The 22,999-nt window shown below is 41.8% G+C and overlaps 1 protein-coding gene across 1 annotated transcript in view; it reads right to left on the bottom strand.

Moving 5' to 3' along the window:
- LOC121313097 (PH domain leucine-rich repeat-containing protein phosphatase 1-like) overlaps positions 1-22,999 on the bottom strand; it is a 133,286-nt gene that overhangs the window by 38,897 nt on the left and 71,390 nt on the right. The window contains exons 5-6 of the mRNA XM_041245259.1: positions 2,909-3,055; positions 2,401-2,628 (exon numbers count right to left, since the gene is read on the bottom strand). Of these exons, the coding sequence (XP_041101193.1) occupies positions 2,401-2,628; positions 2,909-3,055 (375 nt within the window). The remainder of the gene's footprint in view (positions 1-2,400; positions 2,629-2,908; positions 3,056-22,999) is intronic.

Below are 22,999 nucleotides of genomic sequence, written 5' to 3'. Positions count from 1 at the left end.
AAACAAATTAGATTTTTGTTGGTAATCCAGTTTGACTCCTTTTCCAGGGTAATATGTTGACTTTTATCTCAGTGTGTCAGAGACTTGCCCAGTCCTGCTGGGTGGAAGTCTGATGAAGCATGTTCATAATAATAATAAAAAAAAAAGTTTTGAACTGTGATCAGGCAAGAAGATACCGATGAGAAATTACAGATTGCGGCTAGAATCATTTTAAACAGAAGAGTGCAAAGCATACTTGCAGCTGAAGGTTGGGACCCTGGTGCCAGCCACAAGTGACGACAATGCCAGTTTGCCAAGACTCTTGATAGCTGTGCCCAATGCTCAAAGGCAGTGAGTGGAAAGTGCACTGCGTTTGTGGAAAAGCGCCAAATCTTTGTGGATTGTGATTGTGCAAATATTTAGGTTTGCGATTGTATATAAAAACCATTTAAGTTGAAATGTTTGTTTTTTTATTTACATAGTCTGGGTTGTGTATTTGCACATTACGTTTGTATATAATAAACCCATTTACCCCTCTGCTCCCCCGCTTCCCTTCTCCACCCTTGCCCCTCAGTGATGGAACGATCCACCCACGGATATCAGGACTGCTCAGTCCCTGACCACCTTCTGGTGCCTCCTCAAGAGACACCTGTTCAGACAGCATCTGTAAACCTCACAACTCTTGACTATACTGGACTATATTGCACCCTATTGTGCCAATACTGTACTTGCATCAGCTTGTATTTGTACAGAACTGCCCCATAACTTGCTGTATTCTACTATTGCTCTTAATTAGAACTACTTCCTGTCTCTTGTATTTGACTATACTCTTATAGGTATCCGTACTCACGTTTTTTAAAATTGCTTATTAGAAATTATTCTCATCCATTCATCGTACTTACTGCGCACTCATACTGGACTTTATATGTAATTATTTACTGTATTCTCTAGTTTTTGCTCTTATTTGATTTTTATCTTTTGCTACTGATTTTGTACTTTACAAGTGCTCTTATCTGTAATGTGATATTCTGTATTTGTGATACTTTACAAAGTGTTATTTTGTTATGTGGTATTTTACAAAGTAATATTTTGTAACAACTGTAAGTCACCCTGGATAAGGGCATCTGCTAAGAAATAATTACATTATTAAAAACTCAGTGAACATGTTAAAACTTTAATATAAAGCCATACAGATAAACAAAATAATGAAATGCACTAATAAGTTATAAATCAGTTTGTTTAATATTATAGGCAACTTTTTGTAGCAGTTGCCTCCGACGATGGTTCCAGTTCTATTTGTAGCTGCACTGGGGTGTTTTCGCTTCAACCTGCGTAGTTTCGAACTTTTCTTATTCTTACTGTAATTGATTGCAAGGACAACAGGGCTAGACAGAGATTGGATAATGTTAGCTAGGTTGGTTTTCCTTGTGTAGTTTCCAAGTAAATGACGACATTGTATTCTGGGAGATGTAGTTGTTATTGGAAGTTTTTGGGGAGGTGGGAGGGGAGGCAGACAAGCTGTGCAGCAAAATTGCTATGCATATTTTTATGCATTAAATTTAAATTTAGTGTGTACTTTGGATTTTTTGAATGCGTAAAAAACGGAAGGTATGCGGCTTATCTGGAACACTGAGGTTCATCATACAGAATGTGACGACTGAAACAGAAAATGATGCAAAGTGAGTCTAAAGACGATGAATAATACATTAGCTAGGATAACACTAATATTTCATACCCCTGCAAGCAGCTCTTTAACTTCTTATACAACAGGCACAAAGACATAAGAATACAGGCTTCCCAATACATGGAAAAGAGACTATGTTAACCAAAAATATTTTTAATTATTAACTTTTCAATCTGCAAGTCACTGTAAGACGTACTACAGTTGTACTTTAAACCACTTTGCTTTTAAATATGACACCGTAAAGTTATCAAAAGCTTGAAGTTGTGTAACCTCATAAACTGAGAGTTGCACACTGAGAAAGACCAACTGCATGCCTGCAGTTAATTCCTCAGCGATCATGAAAAAATAACTAGGTAAATGAATATGTTCACAATGTTTGCAATCCTTATTTTGTGAAGATTGCAACATCATGTATGTAGCTAACAGTGAAAACTGTGTTCAGAAGGTGGCTTAATACAAAATATTTCCAGTGTTTGATTAAAAGCATTAAAAGCTGTAAACACACACACATATTAGGCACAACCAAAAGGAGCTCAGATTGCTTCAGCAACCCAGACCTCTTCACCCCAGTCAACACTCCAAAACAAATTTTCACCCCTTGTTCTGTCAATGACAATGGCAAAAACAATGTCAAGGCTCCCATTTGACTGCATTAATGGAATAATCCCAGATGCTGTTCATTTTTTTCCTAGATTGTGAAGCACACAGCAGTTGGGAGAAAAGGGATGCCACACTACCTCAAGTCTACGTGCTTGACGTGAAGCAGCTGCAGAGTCTGGAGGTTGAGAGTGTGGAGATTGTTCCCGGACATGCAGAGTTTCTCCATGACAGTGAGCGTCTCGAGAACCGCAGGGATCTCTGTGAACTCGTTGAAGGAAAGGCCAAGGTAACTCAGGTGCTGCAATTTCTCCAGCTCCATGGGGAGGGACTGTAGACAGTTGCCATCCAACAAAAAGGTCTGCAGGCTACAGATGACAAAAAGAAAAGAAAAAATCGAGACACAAGTGCAGTTATTTTCAACTGAAAAATAAGATTCATTTTGTGTTTGGAGATAATTGTGTGTGATAATGTTTTGGATTTATATATTTTTCTTTAAAAAGCATAAACCTTCTAAACACCTTGTTGGATTTATATTTTTATGGGGGGAGGGGGTGTGAACGGTGATGGAAATATTAACCATGGTAAAGGATACATTGCTGGAGAGAGTCGATTTTGTACAATGTTCTTTTGATTTCCTGGACTTACTTGTGCATATTCCCTACAGCAGCATGCACCATTGAGAGACAGTTACAGGACAGGTTCACTTCTGTCAGCGTTGGGATATCACAGATGGCAAGAGGGAAGTCCCCTAAGTGATTATTGGACAGATTGAGACTCCTCAGCTTTGAGAACCTGCCAACAGGGAGGAGAAAAAAGAAAGGTAAGCCAACTATTAAATGTAGAATAAAAAGGTGAAAGCTTATGTTTTATTCACATGCCAGTGTTCTGAACTGTAAACTTATAGAAGGTTACTGTACATGTACAACTGAGTTATCCCTTTAAAACATACATTTACAAAGGTTACCAGAGATGCCAACTTTTGAAAAGAGAAATAGTAGCATATGCTGAGCGAAGTATCTGTCATTGAATACAAGTCAAGCATATACTTTGAATAAACAAGGGTTTATTGCTTGTACGTTATCGATGTGAGTTGCAGAGTCATGAAAGCCACCGTGAGTACTATTATCACTCAGACACACCATATTTCTGCTTCCAATTTTAACTGATATTAACTGATACAGTAAGCAATTTGCAAGATGACATTCTTGGATGTTTTTAAGGTAATCAGAATTCTGCACCATGAGTTAACATTTAAAAAAAAAACACACACATTGTCAAAAAGGGACATTTATGACACCCTGCCAAAACCTAATGGTAAGATCAAATCTATTTGGTAAAAACTGGCACATAATCACGAGTAATATTATGAGCCTACTTAAACACTTCTAGGTCAGGCAGAAAACATTTTTGAGCCATTTATATTCAACAAGTTTCACAGACAGCTCCAAATGACCTCTGATAATATCAAGTGATCATACCTCCCCACACTGTGACATACTTGCACTATCAATGCACTGATACCACTTTTGTGTTAATCCAATGTGTCAAACTCAAATTGTTGTCATTTATCTTACCACCACCCCTAACTTTTTAAATATACATTTCAGGTAAATCACATGAAAAAAGGCCTCTATTTATTTATTTCTTTACCATATTGCCAAAGACGTACCTGCCCTAGAAGGATGTATTGCGACCCAGTCTGTCCCGAAAACACTTTGAAGATGATCTCTACCAGGGGTTGAGGCTCATAACCGGATCTGGTGCTCAGACAGTAGTCTACTATGTTGGCCCCTACCTACTGTACTAGAGTCCTCCCAGCTTACAGGTTATATTACTGTAGTGCCTTCCTGCTTTAGTGGAACTGTGACACAAGTGAATAACATTACATTTCATCTGAAAGTGACCCACAAAGAGCAATATGGGACTACATACCTGCAGACCAACACAGTGAGCAGAGCTGTTCTATATAAGTTAGTGTACTGTATGTTGAAGTAAGGAAATTAACATTGCTATTATTAGTTATTAGATGTTTAACATACAACTTGCTTGTTTCATGTATCATTGCTAATGGAGGGCACACTGAATGAAGTATGGAATCCCCTTGACACTTCTCAGTACATGTTGTGGTTATTGTGGGCCGTAGCACAAGCTACAATTCACAGTCTAAACTGTGTCATCTTTTTGGTGCTTACAAAGCTTCTTGAGAAATACTGAATGTTAAAAATAGACATCAAACTCTTTTGAAGCTCACTTCTTCATGACTCATCACCATGGTACTGTACTTTGATTGCAAGGAGCTCCAACATAATCTGCTTGTGGTTTAGCAATGTCCGACCCTTGGACGTGTGCATGCATGCGACCTTTCCTTTTTCAACTAAGGAACGACTCCCACGCTATAATCATTGCAGATGGTGAGAAATGGTTGTTTTCAAAATCTACCAAAAGACATAACTGAGAACTACAGTACAGTGCGCTGACAAAGTGCAACAACTACAGGCACAATTACAGATTTGTATAAATTTTTTTTATCATAAAACACACCAAAAACAAAGTTGTATATTAAATGAATATCCCTCACTTACACACCACTGATACCTGTAATTACCTACTTTAGTTTCTAATAAGGAAATAACTCAAATATAGGAGCTTTCTTCCAGTTCTTCCCCCCCCCCCCCCAAGGAAAAAAATAAGAAATGGACAGAAGTGTACCCAATTAGTTTAATCAGTACCCATGGGGTTTTAGTCTACTCTTGGGACAACATCTCAACACACTGTGGTGCTGTAGCGCTGAAGGCCTTCCCATAATACCATCACGCTTCAGAGACGAATTCATCTCCCGAGCAAGGAAATGGAAACAAAAATTGAAGTATTGATTTCTGTAACCATTTAATTAATGAACAGTCAGCTCCTGGAACATTTCAATAGATGGTTTATTTAAAAAGGTACTCGGCTGAGGAAATAGTTTTCTGGAAAGTCTGCAGTGTGGCCGTCTTGCTTTCCGTTTGCTGTTACAGCCTTAAACTTGAAAGAATTATGCTGGACAGTGTATCGACCTCCCTTTAGAGTGACTGTACATCTAGGATAACCTTGGTAGTTTCCACACTCCAGTGCAGTAATGTTAAGGTTGCTGTTTTTCCTGAGAGCTCTTTTCAAGTGGGTTGTAATCCAGACTGGCAAGAGAGATCCTTGAAAGCAGCATGCGACAACAGAAATGCAATAAATTGATATCAGCAGAAACTGCAGCTGAGAGATGTCATGTTACACTTTATGATCTTTTACAGTAATGTGACTGTTTAATTATTAATGTATACAGAAACCTCATGCAAGCCCAGCCTTCAAGGACACAACATGAGTAAGACTTCCAACCTTGCTTTCTGTTTAATTTCTATAAGAAATCTGTGAAATTAAAGCCCCTGGGTCACAATCCTGCATAGTGTGAAACCACGTACCCCCAAGATGTGGGCTGATAAGCTTTGACTTGGGTCAAGCAAGACAAAATTCATGATGGGCAGTCGAAACTTGAGAGACATATTTCTGTTGATTGAGACACACTATGTGCCAGATTGCTGCAGGGATGGCATGGAGCGATGAAGAAACATTTGCTCTAATCAACATTTGGACCGAGGATTCAATCCAGAAAAGTCTGGATGGAAGTGTCCGTAACAAGAACGCCATCTTGATAGCCTGGACAATGAAAGGGTGGTCATATGAGCACTGCTGATTCCAGGACACTGCTACACGTGTTGTGTATTTGCTTGTCACCCAGGTCAACCCTGCTTCTTCAAAAAGCAGTGTGAAATCGCATAGTCGCCCCACAAGACACAGAGTCGTGACCTGGGTAGGGTCTGACCCGGGTACAGCATGCCAGTGTGAAATGAGCTAAAGCTAGTTTACAATCCAACAATCTGCAAAGGTAACTAATTTGGAGTTGGCAAACACAGTAACTTTTCCTGACAAACTGTGTTATAGTCAGAACACAGAGTCAGAAGCCTGTATTAGAGTCAGAAGCCTGTGTTACACACATATGGAGAGAACATTTCAGTTATTGCTGGCAGTTAGCTTTCTGTCTATTATTTTTACTGTATTGTTCTGCTTATTTCTACTTCATATTGCCTTAGATATAAGTCACTTTAGATTGTAATTTTACTTCACTGAAAACTTTTAAAATGCCGGTTTAAGTGGATGATATGCATCACCCAATATAGCCTTAAATAACCACATGTTCAGATCTGCTTTTCTGTGAAAATCCATTTTAATTTGGATTCAACTCTGCTTTATCAGTAAGCCTATTCTGTTCTTAACAAGAATGGCTTATAAGAATACTCCAAGAGAAGGGTTTACCAGGAGTTAGGTGACAAGGTTATTGGATTTGGCCTTTATTGGAGGAAAAACAAGACAAAAAACAAACAGGATTTACTGAATGAAATTCATGGCAACTCCCAATAATACAGCTACTCCCAATAAACAGAATACCTGTTTTGATGGAAATACTATACCACCTTGACAAAGTGCTACTGGTTTCATTACTGAGTATTGTTCATTTAAAAAAAAAACATGCTTCTATCAAGGCAGCATGCATTGGTTTAAATGAGTTTTTGAAGAATATTTTGTTTTCTTGCTTTGCTTTGGTGCATTTGGTACATTGCTATCACAATGTTTCTTGATTCAAAGTAATGAATGAATACATTTGTGCAGACAGCGGTTTATATTGTTATTTTGTACAACATAGTCACAGTTCTTTCCTTTTGCTCATGTTTCCTTGTTAAGGAGGAGGTGTCTAATAATTTATTATCTTATTGAGTTTTCCACCTAGCTTTGAACCAGTCTCTGTTCAAAAGAGTTTAGAAGCCTCGCCTTAGTAAACATTACAGTAGTCCACACTACAAAAATTACCAGATACATTTTAAACATATATGCCAAGAGCAGTTGTTTTTCTTCCAGAATAAACTTCTTGAAATTAATTACTTCCTCAGTTTAATTACAGCTGATCTTAACATCAAAGCTTTAATGCTGTTTTCACTGAAACAACCCAAAAGGTGCATCTGCCAATTAGATTACAAGACTAAACAAAGGCATTGCTTAATTAACATCAGCGATGTAAAACCGCCAACGAGAAACATGTTGAACTGAAGTGTTTGTTGATTGCCAGGTACTGTTTCAGGAAATTATGAGGATGTGGGGCACTGACAGCAAACGGAGCCAGATTTTCATGACACTTTTAAATCTAAAACTGACATGTTTTTCTTCATTACTTTAACATTAAAACATGGCTTCAAGAAGAAATATATGAGGAAAAGAGTACCGCTATTACTCATTCAATTACATGCAAAACCACACAGCGCATAAGTTCACTTTGAAATAGGGGTGCTGTAGACACAAATTTCTGCTTTCTCCTATTGCCAAAAACTAGGTTACATTGCTGAAAGTGCTATGTTTCTTTTTTTTCTCTTCGTTTAAAAAGAACCAAAAGAACTGCCTATTCACCAACTAATTGGGCCAATATAAAATTTGTATGGTATGACTGTTGAAAAAAACCCAAACATGGTATATTTAATATCACTGTATACAGTACATCATGCAAGTTATAAAATTAAGGCTTAGTAAAAATGGAGAAATACTACTTAATTACTACTTCAATTACTGTAATTCACACACACACAAATCACACTTGCTTTCTTGGAATGATTTAAAGGTTGGCATTTTATACTGTAGCAGCAGTGGAACAAAGAGCACTTAAAATAAACCAAAACTATTAAAGAAACAAAAAACTGGAACTGACAACAGACTTACTCAACCAGGCCACAGCACTAGTTAAACACAGATTTTGCAGACCTAGTTGAAGACAGGCAGACAAAAAATGATAAAGTAATACACTCATACAAAATCAAGAATAATTACGGTCTTCCAGTTCAATTCTTCAGAATGTCTTTTGATAATGTGTGTGTGTTTGGTTGTGTGTGTGTGACACCCTCCCCCTTTCACATAGTACATTTTAACTGGGGTAAACTGGAGTTCATCTGTTCTCCAGGATACAATTCCTGCAGAGAGCACTGTGCTAAATCTCTCCATGTCGGAATGGTCACAAGATTACTGTGGGGAACAGGATTACACTATATATATATATAAAAAAAAAAAAGTAATTAAAATGCTGTCTCTGGCCCCAATTTAAATAATCTTATATAGATGATGACTTTCATATAATCCAAGTAAATGATTATGTTATTTTTAATTTATTTTTTTAAATTTATTTTCTTTAGGACCAGCAAAGTAAGCATGAGGGTTCACATCATACAAACTACCTGCAAAAGCTTGCAAAAAGAAGGGTTCTCCATTTAAGTCTAATACTAAACAACACCCACATATAATAATATTGTAATGATAAATTTTTTTTTACCCATATGTTAGATTTATTATATATTTCCTAAAATGGGCAACTGTCTGTTATTCCCCATACCCTGCTTTGGTCACTTAAAGCATTTTTTTTCATGTATTTTCATTTTCCCGCTCTTTTAAAACGTTATCGAAGAATTACTTTCTTTAGTTAGATCAAGCTCTGCAACTGCTTGTCAAAGCAGTGTAATTTGGAACAGTATGATTCACCCAATCATTCTGTCATTGGATTTGAATGAATAAGGGCTCAATTCTACAATGAGAGCCAGTAAGAAAAATATTCACTCAGGACCACTGAATATGTAATGCTAGATATCTCAACGCTTGTTGTATAAATAATAATAATAATAATAATAATAATAATAATAATAATAATAATAATAATAATAATAATACATTTATCCAGAGCTTTTCTCAGACCCAAAGCACTGTACAAGAACAACAATATAAAGGTACAGTACTGTGGAAGGGGTGTGGGTAATTCACTGACCAGGAGACAGACAGGTGTATTTGGAAACACCACACAGGTGCCCAGTTTTATTTTAGACCGGTTCTTATTTCTCTCCGGCAGAGGGCACTGTTGACCGTGGGCTGCCTATCAACGATGATAGACAGCACCACGGAAATACCACAGCTGGTACACGAACAGCAAATGCACTCGCAGGTGCTCAAAGAAATAATAATGAAAACAGAAGGCGAAAAGAACAAGGGAAAATAAAACAGTAATAAAACTACAAATAAAAGGTGCTGCACTCGGCAGCGTTATCCCGGTCTCCACTACCCGCACGACCCGGATCACCGTCCTACTCTGTCGGCTATCTAGCCTGCTCTTTTACAATACGCCGGGGTCTGCCCAAGGGTTCCCCGCTCTCTCTCTTTCTCGCTGTGAATTTCTTTTCTCCCGGCTGATTCCCGGTCCTGAATCAAAGCTTCCGCACTCTTGGTGCGTCTAAGTGGGCAGACCTGAGGAAACAACAGAGCGTTATTTTATAGGACCAACAATCACCCAAGACCCGCCTCCCAGCCATTCAGAGAGGGGGAAAGTCCACACACACCCTTTCCCACCTCCCCGTGTCACTGCCATGACTCACAGGCGGCTGTTGGGCGACTGCCGCCCTCTTCCTGCAGCCCGTGAACACGCCAGCAGAGTCAGCACAGATCTCTCCCTGCTACATATCCTGCCCCTCAGAATGACACCACCGGTTCATTCGAAAATCTTACACCCCCATGCCTTCCCGAGAGAAAAAGTCTGCGTTTTGATGCAGCTTTCCTGCTCGGTGGACTACCCTGAAGGCATAGGGCTGCAAGGCCAAGTACCACCATGTGATTCTGGCGTTGCTATCTTTCATCCGGTGAAGCCATGCTAAGGGGGCATGATCTGTAACCAGGGTGAAGTGTCGCCCCAGGAGGTAGTACCGGAGTGACTCGACTGCCCATTTTACCGCGAGACACTCCTTCTCGATGGTGCTATAATTTTTCTCGCGGGGAAGGAGCTTCCTGCTGATATACAGGACCGGGTGCTCGCTTCCCCGAACCTCCTGAGACAACACTGCCCCGAGACCTGTCTCTGACGCATCCGTCTGCAGGGTGAACCTCTTACCAAAATCTGGGCTGCATAGCACTGGCTTACTACACAGCCTCCGCTTCAAGGCGAGAAAGGCCCTCTGGCACGACTCCGTCCACTGAACCGTATTTGGGGCAGCCTTCCGGGTGAGGTCTGTCAAGGGAGCAGCGAGCGTAGCGAAACTCGGGATGAACTTTCTGTAATAGCCCGCTAGTCCCAAGAAAGAGCGCACCTGGGTTTTGGTTGTAGGAACCGGCCAGTCAGCCAAGGCTTTCACCTTAGCAACTAGCGGTCTGATCTGGCCGCCCCCTACTCGATACCCCAAATACTCCGACTCACTCTTCCCAATGGCACACTTCTTTGGGTTAGCAGTGAGCCCCGCCTCCCGCAAGGATTGCAGCACCGCCGCTACCTTACACAGATGACTCGGCCAATCCTCACTGTGGATAACCACGTCATCTATGTAAGCAGCGGCGTACTGCTGATGGGGCCGCAAGATGCGATCCATCATCCGCTGGAAAGTGGCGGGGGCTCCGTGCAACCCAAAGGGCATGGTCCTGAATTGGTATAACCCGAAGGGAGTCGAAAACGCCGTCCTCTCTCTAGATTCCGGAGTCAGGGGTATCTGCCAGTACCCCTTCGTTAAATCCAGTGTCGTCATAAAATGAGCCGTGCCTAGACGCTCCAGCAACTCATCTACTCGGGGCATCGGATAAGCGTCAAATTTCGATTTCTCATTGATTCGTCTGAAATCAATGCAAAATCGAGTTGACCCGTCTGGCTTATCAACTAAAACGATTGGACTGTTCCAGTCACTTTGGGACTCTTCTATTACCCCCAGTCTCAGCATTTCGTCAATTTCCGCTTTTATTACCTGTCTTTTACGCTCAGGTATACTGTACGGCCTCTGGCGAACTAGCGCCCCCGGCTCAATATCAATGTGATGATGGGCTACTTGAGTCTGCCCCGGGACAGAAGAGAACATGTCAGGAAACTCCGCCACCAGACCGTATTCCTGACATTTCTGCGTTGGTGTCAGATTCTCAGCAATCTGTACCGATCCTTTTCTTGCCAACACAGAAAGATCAGGTCCCAGGTCCGTGACGTCATCTGCATGCGCCACTAACAACGCCTCTGGTTGTAACCAAGGCTTTAAGAGATTGATATGATAAATGTGTTTCTCTGTCCGTCGCTCCGGCTGGCAGATCTCATAGTCCACCTTCCCAACCTGGCGTGTAACCTCAAAGGGTCCTTGCCACTTAGCCAAGAGTTTTGACTCAGAACTGGGTAATAACAGAAGTACCTTATCCCCCGGCTGAAATGTGCGCAACCGGGCTCCTCGGTTATATTGTGTCTCGTGTCTGTGCTGCGCCTGCTGCAAATTGTCATGCGCCCATTTTCCAACAGACTCAAGACGTTTGCGCAGGTCCAACACATACCGGACGGTATTGGTCGAATTGTCCTGCTGCTCCTCCCACATCTCTCTGACCAGGTCGAGCACGCCCCGGGGTCTCCGCCCATACAGCAGCTCGAATGGTGAAAACCCCGTAGAAACCTGGGGAACCTCACTGATCGCAAAGAGAAGAGGAGGAATCAGCTGGTCCCAGTAACGCACATCACTACGAATAAATCTGCGCAACATGTTCTTAAGGGTCTTATTAAAGCGTTCCACCAAACTGTCGGTCTGAGGATGAAACACCGAGGTCCTAATGGTCTTAATTCCCAAAAGCTTACATGTTCCGCAGATTAGCCGGGACATAAAATTGGTGCCTTGATCGGTTAGTATCTCCTTGGGAATCCCCACCCGGGAGAAAACCTTCACAAGCTCGTTGGCAACAGACTTAGCAGACATAGATCGGAGGGGAATTGCCTCTGGATAACGCGTAGCGTAATCCAGAATGACAAGTAGGTGGGTGTATCCTGCCGCACTCCTTTCTAGTGGCCCAACTATGTCCATCCCAATACGCTCAAACGGAGCTTCCACTAGGGTCAAAGGCACCAGAGGGGCTCGTGGAACGGCTCTAGGGCTGGCCTTCTGACATTCCCCACAACGCTCACAAAACCGCTTAACATCGCCATCCAGCCCCAGCCAGAAGAACCGTGACACAAGCCTTGCTTTAGTTTTATCCCTTCCCAAATGACCAGACAGGGGAATAGCGTGAGCCAGCTGCAACAAATCCTCCTTAAAGGGCTGAGGAATGAGCAACTGATGACGCACTTCACCGGTCTGGGGTAATTTATCAACACGGTACAGTAGGTCTCGATCAATTTCAAAGTGTGGGTACGTGGCGGCACGTCTGGGCTCGACCACCCGACCATTAACCACCGCCACTTGGTCAAAGAGCCTGCCCAGCACGTCGTCACGCCCTTGCTCGAGTCGAAAGTCACGGGAGCGAGCTAAAAAATCAGCTCCCATGGCTTCCAACTCGGGGTCAGGTCGGTCCCGAGCAGAGGCAGCCGAGCCAGACCCCTGCGCTGGCTCCGCAACCTCCCCCCCGGACTCTTCACCAACCGCCCCCACCTGAAACTAGAGACTGACCACACCCTGAGTCCAGGAGAGCCTGGGTTTTTGTACCATCCACTGTCACAGGAATAACAGAACCCGTGTGGTGAAGCGACTGAGGTAATTGAACGTGCCTACCTGGTCGGCTGAGGTCACACTCCATCACGGGGCAGTCCCGGGAGAGGTGGCCCACCTCCCTGCACGTCCAACACCTCGGTGGGCTGGTTTCTCTCCCCGAAGTTTTGGAAAGAGGGGAAAACACTAGAGCCATAAAAGGGCCCCGCCGATAAGGCGTCCGCGCGAGACCCCGGTCCGACACTGCAGCAGCCCGATGGTATCCCCACCCTGCCCCAGTACCCAGGCCGGGAGCTCCCGCCGACACCCCCCGACCAAATCCTGGACTACCCCTTCCCCCCAGTCCCTTCGCCCTTTCCGGGGCCAGTTGAGGGGACGATCCAGTAGCCACTCCTCCCGGGCAGTTTCGCAGGCGTTGGCTCCGCTGCCTGGTACTGCTCGGCAAGTTCGACCGCCCGGTCCAGCGTGTCCGGAGCCTGCCGCTGGACCCACAGCCGAGGTCCCGAGGCTAGACACTCCAGGAAGCGCTCCACCACGATCATTTCCACCACCCTGGCTTTGGTGTTTAGATCAGGATTCAACCAACCCAGGGAGTAATCCTTCAGCCGGTGGGCGATGGTTCGTGGGTGCTCCACTGCCGCAAATTGCTCCTCCCGGAATTTCTTCCGGTAGCCCTCCGGTGTGGCCCCCACACGATTTAGGATGACTGCCTTCAGCCGGGGGTAATCCAACATGTGCTCCGGGGACAGCGTCCTTGCAGCTGCTTGAGCCTCCCCGGTGAGTTGGGGCAACACATAGCTAGCCCACTGGGCTTGGGGCCATCTGGCCGAGATCGCCATAGCCTCGAACACCTCCAAGTAGGCGTCCGGTCGATCCTCGGCCTTCATTTTGGTGGGTCTCTGGATGGAGTGGTCTGGAGCTGTGGGTCTAGCCGCCCCCTGTACTGCCGCGGTGAGCGTCTGGTGCAGGAGGTCCATCATTGCGGCAAACTGAGTCGCATCCATCGCTAGTCTGCTCCTTCTATAGTTGCACTGCTTGGGGCAGTGCCAGTGAATCCCACTCTAACACCACGTGTGGAAGGGGTGTGGGTAATTCACTGACCAGGAGATAGACAGGTGTATTTGGAAACACCACACAGGTGCCCAGTTTTATTTTAGACCGGTTCTTATTTCTCTCCGGCAGAGGGCACTGTTGACCGTGGGCTGCCTATCAACGATGATAGACAGCACCACGGAAATACCACAGCTGGTACACGAACAGCAAATGCACTCGCAGGTGCTCAAAGAAATAATAATGAAAACAGAAGGCGAAAAGAACAAGGCAAAATAAAACAGTAATAAAACTACAAATAAAAGGTGCTGCACTCGGCAGCGTTATCCCGGTCGCCGCTACCCGCACGACCCGGATCACCGTCCTACTCTGTCAGCTATCTAGCCTGCTCTTTTACAATACGCTGGGGTCTGCCCAAGGGTTCCCCGCTCTCTCTCTTTCTCGCGGCTGATTCCCGGTCCTGAATCAAAGCTTCCGCACTCTTGGTGCGTCTAAGTGGGCAGACCTGAGGAAACAACAGAGCGTTACTTTATAGGACCAACAATCACCCAAGACCCGCCTCCCAGCCATTCAGAGAGGGGGAAAGTCCACACACACCCTTTCCCACCTCCCCGTGTCACTGCCATGACTCACAGGTGGCTGTTGGGCGACTGCCGCCCTCTTCCTGCAGCCCGTGAACACGCCAGCAGAGTCAGCACAGATCTCTCCCTGCTACAAGTACATATAAAATATCAGTTCAATAAAAACAAATCAAAAATTAAAATAAATCAGCAAAAGCTATCTTAAAAATGTGTGTCTAAGCGAGATTAAAAAATATCCACAGACTCGGAATCGCGAGTAGATTTGGGCAGCATGCTCTATAATCGTGGGATGGCACTATAAAAAGCTCGGTCTTCCATAGTACGTTGCCTAGTCCTAGGCTGAATAAGACACTCTGTATCCATGGATCTTAAATTGTGCACTAGAATGTACTGTTGCAATAGATCTCTCAAATGAACAGGAGCAGCACCATTTAACGCCTTATAGGTAAGGAGCAGAATTTTGTAGTCAACCCGATACCTCACAGGGAGCCAGTGCAGTTTATACAGTACAGGTGTTATGTGCTCACAAGAAGAGTTAGGAGTTAAAACCCATGCTGCATAATTCTCCACATACTGAAGCCTATTTAGTACTTCAACAGTAACCCCAGTCAAATGGGCATTGCAGAAGTCCAGTCTTGAGGAGATGAATGCATGAATTAATTTCTCAGCAGAAGATGAGGACAAAAATGATCTTAACCTGGCAATGTTATGCAGATGAAAGAATAACACTTTAGTTATATTTCTAACAACAGCTTCAAAGGATAAGTGGAATAAAAAATGACACCCATTTTTGAACTTGAGGTGAAGCTTTATGTCAATGCCTTCCACAGCCAAACTAAAATCAAATATATTTATATACAGCCCAAGTAAATACCATCACCTTGTGATATGATTAGATGTGTGAGCATCTCATGGTCAATACATTACCTACCTGTTTTTGTGCCTCATTGCTTACTCTACACCAGTGGTTCTCAAACTTTTTTGTTCGGGGACTATCTGAATTTATTTATTTTTTTTATTATTTTAATCTAGGTGGACCACATAATAAACAGTGAAACACTGAAAAATATGGACCTAAAAAATCACTATAATACAAGAATAACTGTAGACTTACCTTTCTTTGTTTTAGTGCCATGGGTGGACATGTTTCTGTGAGCAGTTATTTTAAAATTGTAGTTTTAAAGAATGGTTCTAGTTTGCTTTTCATTAACACAAATTTACAGAGTGAAAAACAAAAAACAAAAAACAGATTACAGCAGAATGTGTGAAGTTACATCCATGACGTACCAGCACAGTTGGAGCTACGAATCTCCAGCTATAATCTTTATTTATAAAACTGAATGTTTGGATGCTGCATGCTGATTGGCAGTTGAGGATTTTTTACCCTGCAGTTAAATAGTACAACGCAGGGCTGAACTTATTTTTGCCGAGCACAGCTCAATTAATACATTATTAACACACAACATATTAAACACATTGTTGTGAGAGGTCTTTTAAAGTTTGTTTTTTCTGTTTTTTTTTTTTTTTTAAATGAGTGACATTCGTCACATTTGATCTTTTCGGAGGCATGACAGTGTACAAGCGCATAGAATTACAAGAAGCAAAACCTCTGTTGGGGGGGGGGGGGGGGGCAAAAAACAAAAAACAAAGATCTAACAAGTCAACAACTTAATGAAATCAAAGTAAAAAATGCTTGGGCAGCTGGTGTTTTTATTGATTTGATTGGGCAGCTGTGTTTTGGGAAAAGATGAAAATATACTAAGAAGTAACATACTGTCTGGATTTCATATCTGTAGCTGAAAACATCAGTTTGAGCTGTGCTTTGAGACCGCCTCTTCCAGGTGTGTGTACGAGCCAGCAGGGGAGGGAGTGGGAACTCACAAAGCAAAACAACAACTACACTGAGAATTTGTATCACTGGTTTAGTAATACTCAACCTTCTTGAATACATACACAAAAAATCTGTTTTTAAACCTGTAATAGACACAGCATTTCGAAGCCTTTTTATCTAAAACGTAACTGAAAACAAAGCAGACTAAGCAAAGTATACTTATAACACCTTGGGCTTTAACCGAGGCCAGTTCCCCAACCTGACACTCATTTTCTAAATACCACACTGAAACTGGCTCTTTTTAGTAGAACCTTAAAACCTCTAAGGGACTGTGTGTGAATTGGGATTTAAGGACAAAGGCAAGGCATAATTAGGTTTGGGTCTGGACTGAAGCTGTACAGCTCACAAACTAAATAGAAAGGGCTGACTAGCAGACACAGAAGCAAAACTTAAGAAAGGAAAATTAAACTGGACAAATTAAAAAAATTTCAATTTTTCATTTTTTCAGTAGACCTCCTCTGATTTTGATAAACCTTTGCACATATTTTCTTTAGGAGAAATGGGTACACTGTGAATTGTAAGCTTGAGTGACCTTCCATTCATGATACAGGTCATCAAAGCCTGACCTGATTTGGACACCCACCCTACCTTTACATGGTCATAACTTCCTCCATGATTGACATAAAAAGCTGGTGTTAGCTTCATTTAAAAGCTCTCAAATACAGCTTACATTTTTTTAGACTCGGGTTTTTGTCAGTTTTTAACAGATTATAGCCTAGACCCTTATCTACATTTCCTGTAAATTTCATTTTGTGCCTGCCATTGGGTGAGGCACAGCACAGAGTTGAATGCAGAGTGTCAGGTGAATCTTCTAAGTGAAGCAATTATACACCTAATAAAACTAAACTATTTATTTGCAACAGAGTATACTCTCCTCTCCTGTTAAATTGAAGCTGCAGGGAACTGGTGCAGCTTTAACAGCTATTACTATATTGATGAATTAACCAAGGTGCCCTATTTACACAATTGGCTAAAACAAACAAATAGAGGAATTAAATATAAATCAATACTGAATTGTGCATGTTTAATTTTGTCCCCACCAGTGGTATTTCTGTCAGTGCATGTTTGGTATTTTAAGTGATGCTTCTCCAGGAGCTGTAATTACCACTGTTCAAATCCAATGAATCACTGAGCCTGGAAAAGAAAACGCATTGTTAGAAGTGGTGGAAATGTCGATATTTCATTTTCAATTCTCTGTCCTTATATTTCTGCATGCAACACAATTTACCACTCACCTATGCTTAAGTAGCCCTTTTCCTTCGTAGCCACTCTGTCAAGGCTTTTGATGCTTTGGCCATCTCCTTGTCTCTCAGGGTGTATGTCCTTCCTGTTGTTGGCTACACTGATGTCAGCACATCCCCCATGTCTACAACAAACTGATCTGGACGGTGTGAAAAACACAATGATCGTGCTGGTCCATTTGGGTGCAGGAAGTTAATTTCAGCCTCCTGTTTCTTCTGATCAGCAGACACCACCAGCCTGAGCCAACAGTGACAATCATACTGAACATTAACATATCATTTCACTTGGTCAAGTGGTAGGACATCCTCTTGACTGCAATTGATTATTCTCTTTGTCTTGTTGACTGGGAAAACTCTCATACAAGGACTTTTGCTTTGGTAACTGGTTGAAAGAAGCAGACAAGCCATGTGCCAGGTACAGTTCTTACCTCGAGGATTCGTTGCGCCAGCAAATCTTGCTCAGCTTGCCATTGTGCTATCGTGAAGTATTCTACTTCAGGAGCAGGAATGTTGTCTTTTGCAAACCTGTACAATTGGTGTGGAGTCTGGATCTGGCCATGGTTTATGAACACTGCAAACTGGCTTTTGTTGCAATTCGTTTAACGGTTCCTCCTACACAATCACAGGGTCCTTTGCCACGAGATGTTGCAAAGAGGTTCCACTCTGCTTCCACTTCAAAATCTTCCATGTGCTGGCAAATGTTGAGGACATTTTTTCAGTTCTTATATTACCCTGCACACCCGTCAGAGAAGTAATAGCTTTTTCTTGGGTGCCTCCCAAATTTGTTCTCCAAGAATCTGTAAAGATGCTTTTGAAAGAGATAAATAGTGACAGTTATGAATCATGCATTCTGATATTGCAACATATGAAATATGCTGAGAATTCCCATCTTTGTCTCGCCAAAAGCAAACAAAAGAATGTATGGTTGCCTGAGTGTTGTTCCAATGGTGTGACTGTGCTTCATCTTGCATGATGAAAGTGAAGTTTTCTGCAAAATCACGCACAACTAGGAATTCATTTTCTTGCAGGAGTTCAACCCTCAGCTGTTGATAATATGCACTCTGCATCTTTGCGATGAAATCATGTTGACAAAGACATTGGAGATGCTTGTGAAAGACTCTGAACTGATCAACAGGTTATTTGATTGTCTGAAGGGTGGATCTGCAAGTTGTTCCACTTCCGATACTCTACTGCGTCCACCAGGCTATCTTGAAAGAGCATTTCTAGATGACTCTTGAAATCTTCAAGTGGTGGACAATTTTCACACTTTCCTAAATGACCATTGACGTTAGGTGGGACACACGAGAGAAGATAAGCTATGCCGATAGTGATTCAAAGGCACTTCTGTACTGGCACTTAGTTGTGGAAGCTTAGAACAAATGAACATCAGCTTTACATTCTGGTGTGTTGTGCAGACACTAACAGCATGTGTACCACTACTGCCTGCCAATACACACTCCTTTGGTTTCAGCTCTGCAAATTTGGAGACGCCAATCTTAAATGTCAGGATGCTGTAATTTGGAGAAACAACAGGCCTCTGAAAGACTGCAGAGAACAATCCATTTTTGTTGGTGCTCCCTCCTTCTCGATTTTATTGTAAACAGAAACAAAATCTTTATTTTCCATCCATACGTCAACTAACATCTTCCTTCTTGTAGAACAATTTTACCATCTGAGCAATCTCCTCTGTTAGTATTCTCCCCCCCAGTTTCTGGATTTGGATCCGAGAGGCATCTCTTTTCTTCCTGTAAAGCCTTGGCTGACCTGGACATTTGGTAGGTAGCACCAAATTCAGCAGCAGTCCTCCGTATAGACATTGGGACAGCTTTCAAAATATGAACATGCTGACTTGGAAAGATATTTGAATTACATTTTTCCTTCAGATGGGTCATCATCTCCTCATATGCCGATCTTCCTCTTCTGTTTGTGGGAAAACCTTTCTTAGCTTTCTCTTCATTGCTTCTCTGACCTCCTTTACCTTCTGAGCTGCATATACCTTTCGTGACAATTTCCTTCTCTTCATTGGAGATTCTTGTATTGCCTCTAAGGCGTTGTTTATTTATGAAATCTCATGTTCCTTTTCGGCTTCTAAAATTTAGTCTCTTTCAGGTTGTTTGTCTTGAACAACACGAGGGCTGGATTCTCTGGAACTAGAATCCTTGGGGTCACTTTGTGTTGAAGATGATGTTTGGTTTTGGTTAGACAGACAATGGGTTAGCAACTTCATACAAGGGTAACATAACTTCTCGCCATACATAAAGTTCAGCTTCTGATGGTCCTTGATGTGCTTCTTTGTTAAGGCGCGGCACACTCCACAATGCTTTGCAAATGGGTCACAGCATGTTTTAATGTCTTTAATGTCAAGAAAGCCATTGGAAATACTGGCCATTTATGCAACAAATTGTCTTCAATATCAAATAGACTACAAAACTGCGAGAATTTTAGCTACAAGCATTTCATGTCAAGAATGTTACTGATAAGTATAATATATAAATGTTTTCTGGACGAATACCAGGTTTAAGGACACACCTTAGTTAAGTTTTACTGTTGGGTTTTCTTGTTTTTCACTTTATAAAGGGCACATTTCAGTACTGATCTGTATTTAATTCACCTGTGCTACCCTTTAGTTACGTGTGTTAATAGGCCAAATTGGTTAATGAATTAACATAAATCTGTTACAGCTGCACCAGTTCACTGTAGCTTCAATTTAACAGGTGCATATACTCAATTACAACTAAATGTTTTTGTTTAATTGTATTGTGTGTAATCACTTCACCTAGAAGATTCACCTGACACTGCATTCAACTCTGTGCTGTGCACAAAATGAAACTTGCAGGAAATACGAGATAAGGGCCTAGGCTACAATCTATCAAAAACTGACAAAAATCCAAGGTTACGACCTGGATGAGGTATAATGGTCACAGAATCACAAAACTTTTTTTTTTTATCTTACACTTCACAGAACCGTCCATAGAATGATCAGATTATGCTATTCGAGAGCTTCAAAACAACACCAAAACTACCTGTTTGTGTCAATTATGGAGGAAGTTATGACCCTGGAAAGGTTGGATGGGGGGTCCAAAATGGGTCAAATTTGATGAGCTGCATTTCACAAACGAGATGTCACTCAGGCCTAAAACTTACACTGTAACCACTTCTCCCAAAGGCAAACATGAACATTTTTTTTTTTTTTATCACAAATCAGAGTTCAATGTTTCTTCGTGACTGATTTCATATGGAATGACCCAGAATTAATTTAGAGGGCATGGTATTTTTCTGCTCAGATCCTGCACTTGAAAAAGGGAAATTAAAAGGTGATGAAGCACTGTTTGATTATTGATTGGCGCTCCAGGCCATTTTTATTTATGAGATTTCTATTATAAAAGAGAAGCTTGAGTTCGATGATTCGGAAGTAAAAGTTGAATTTCGAGTAATTACTTTCCTCAACACTGGCTAGCTGGCATCTACAACTGACTTGTGCCATATTTAAAGCATTTAATTTCCTGTCCTCAAGGTCAGCTCCAGCATCTGCCTCTCACTTCTTAACCACAGGAATGAGTGTGACACAGACAGGCACTGGTTACGAGGGGCCCACTTCATAAGTCTTGCGATTGTGTTGTGGTTGCGAGGACGCTGCGGTCCATAAAGCACTTCGCAAGTGCCGTTGCTTGCAATCTCTTTTTTGCTATCTGCACTCAAAAAATTAGTAACTGAATAAATGAAAAAAGTGAAAAACAGGCAGAAATAGGGCTGAGTGTAAAGAGTTAAAAAAAAAAAAAAGAAGAAGAAATGGAGCGCTGGTTAAAAAGAAAAGCACCTTTTTCTTCTGCTGCAGCAAAAACTTCACGTCAGGCAATGGCAAAAGCAATGGAGAGTGCTGTGTCTCACAGTGATGAACAGCTGCTAGGTCTCCTGAAAGCAGCTTATTTTAAAGCAACACCAGTGTGAATGATGCAAAAGTGCCTTTTTTTGCCATTTCCCTGCTAAAATTTAGGAATCCCCCCACTGGCTGCAGCATAAGGGGGAAATTCATGCACTGGTCTATACTACAGACGATCGCTTAATGATATTAGGTCTATACACTTTAAAAGGTACAGTTATCGACACATAATGAAATAGGCCTACTTCTGTGTATGTACCATGAAAAATAATATTGCAGTATCATACTTGTGTGCTTTCACCTGTTTAGAAAATGCAGTAGTAAAATGAACAAAAAAAATCCCACTTTTTCAAAATGCTAACCCTAAATGTAGCCTGTAACAGACCTAATGATACAGTAATGCAGACATAATGGGATTTATAGCAGGTGTTGTATGCATTGAAGTACTTTGATAAAAGCGCTATATAAAAACTAATAAATACATAAATCTGTGTTGTAATTTATATATGTATGATCTGCACTTTAAAATATATTTCTAATAAGACGTGTTATGAACAGTTTAAACCACTTATTTTGGGTAGCAAGTTGCTTTTTTAAAATATTGTTTGTGCTACAAATGGACTGATTATGAATTGTATATATCTGTGTTCTTATTTATATCAGTTGTAACCTTGCCACTTCAAATTCATTCCACTGCAGACATGTCCTAAAGGTCAATTAAATAAGGACAAGTCTGGCTGAATCAAAGTCATGCAATGTATAACATGCTCTGCACAATTATTACCTTCTTTTATATATATATATATATATATATATATATATATATATATATATATATATATATATATATATATATATATTGTAAGGTACCAGGGAGGGGGTTAAAATCCTTCCCTGCTAAAAACCTTGTGAGAATGCACATTTGGGTGTTATTGGGTTTAATGGTGTAATTGTTTTAATGATTTAGTTAATCCTCAGCACCTGGTCGTAATTATAAATTAGAGACAGGTGCAGGGTATTTAGGGGGAGGCAGCCAGACTGATCGGGGCGGCTGAGTGAAGAGCCCGACTGCGTGTGTGTCCAGTCGTATTGAAGAGAGTGCTGAGAGAAGCCCGTTTTGGTGTTTGTCAGGTAAACGGCTTAGCCGTCCTGTGGTTTAGTGAGGAACCAGTCTATGTTTAGTCAGAGCTCCAAGAGGGAGCTAGGCGGTTGTTTTGTTTTCATTTCTGTGTTTATTAAAAAGTGCGCGTCAGCGTCGTAAAAAATCAATTTTTGTGTCCTGGGTCTATCTTAAAGGGGCAACGAACTCCGTGAGTGCGAGGATCGTTTTTTACATATGGTACCAGAAGTGTGTGTGGGCGGCCCTATGACCCAGTAAAAATGGAAAGCTTAAAGGAATTGATCACTATGATCAAAAGAAACACGGCTGCTCAGATTGAGCAGAATAAGAGATGGAGATTGGAACTTGGATTGCCAGAGCCAGAGCCGACGGAGCTGGATCTGCTGCTCCAAAAATGCAGGAGACAAGGCCGCCGCTCCCAGAGCCCAGCCGCCGCTCCCA

Source organism: Polyodon spathula, chromosome 3 (assembly GCF_017654505.1).
Source record: "Polyodon spathula isolate WHYD16114869_AA chromosome 3, ASM1765450v1, whole genome shotgun sequence".
NCBI lineage: Eukaryota > Metazoa > Chordata > Actinopteri > Acipenseriformes > Polyodontidae > Polyodon > Polyodon spathula.
The sequence above is the reverse complement of the archived record's forward strand: the minus strand, read 5'-3'. Positions and strand labels throughout refer to the sequence as shown.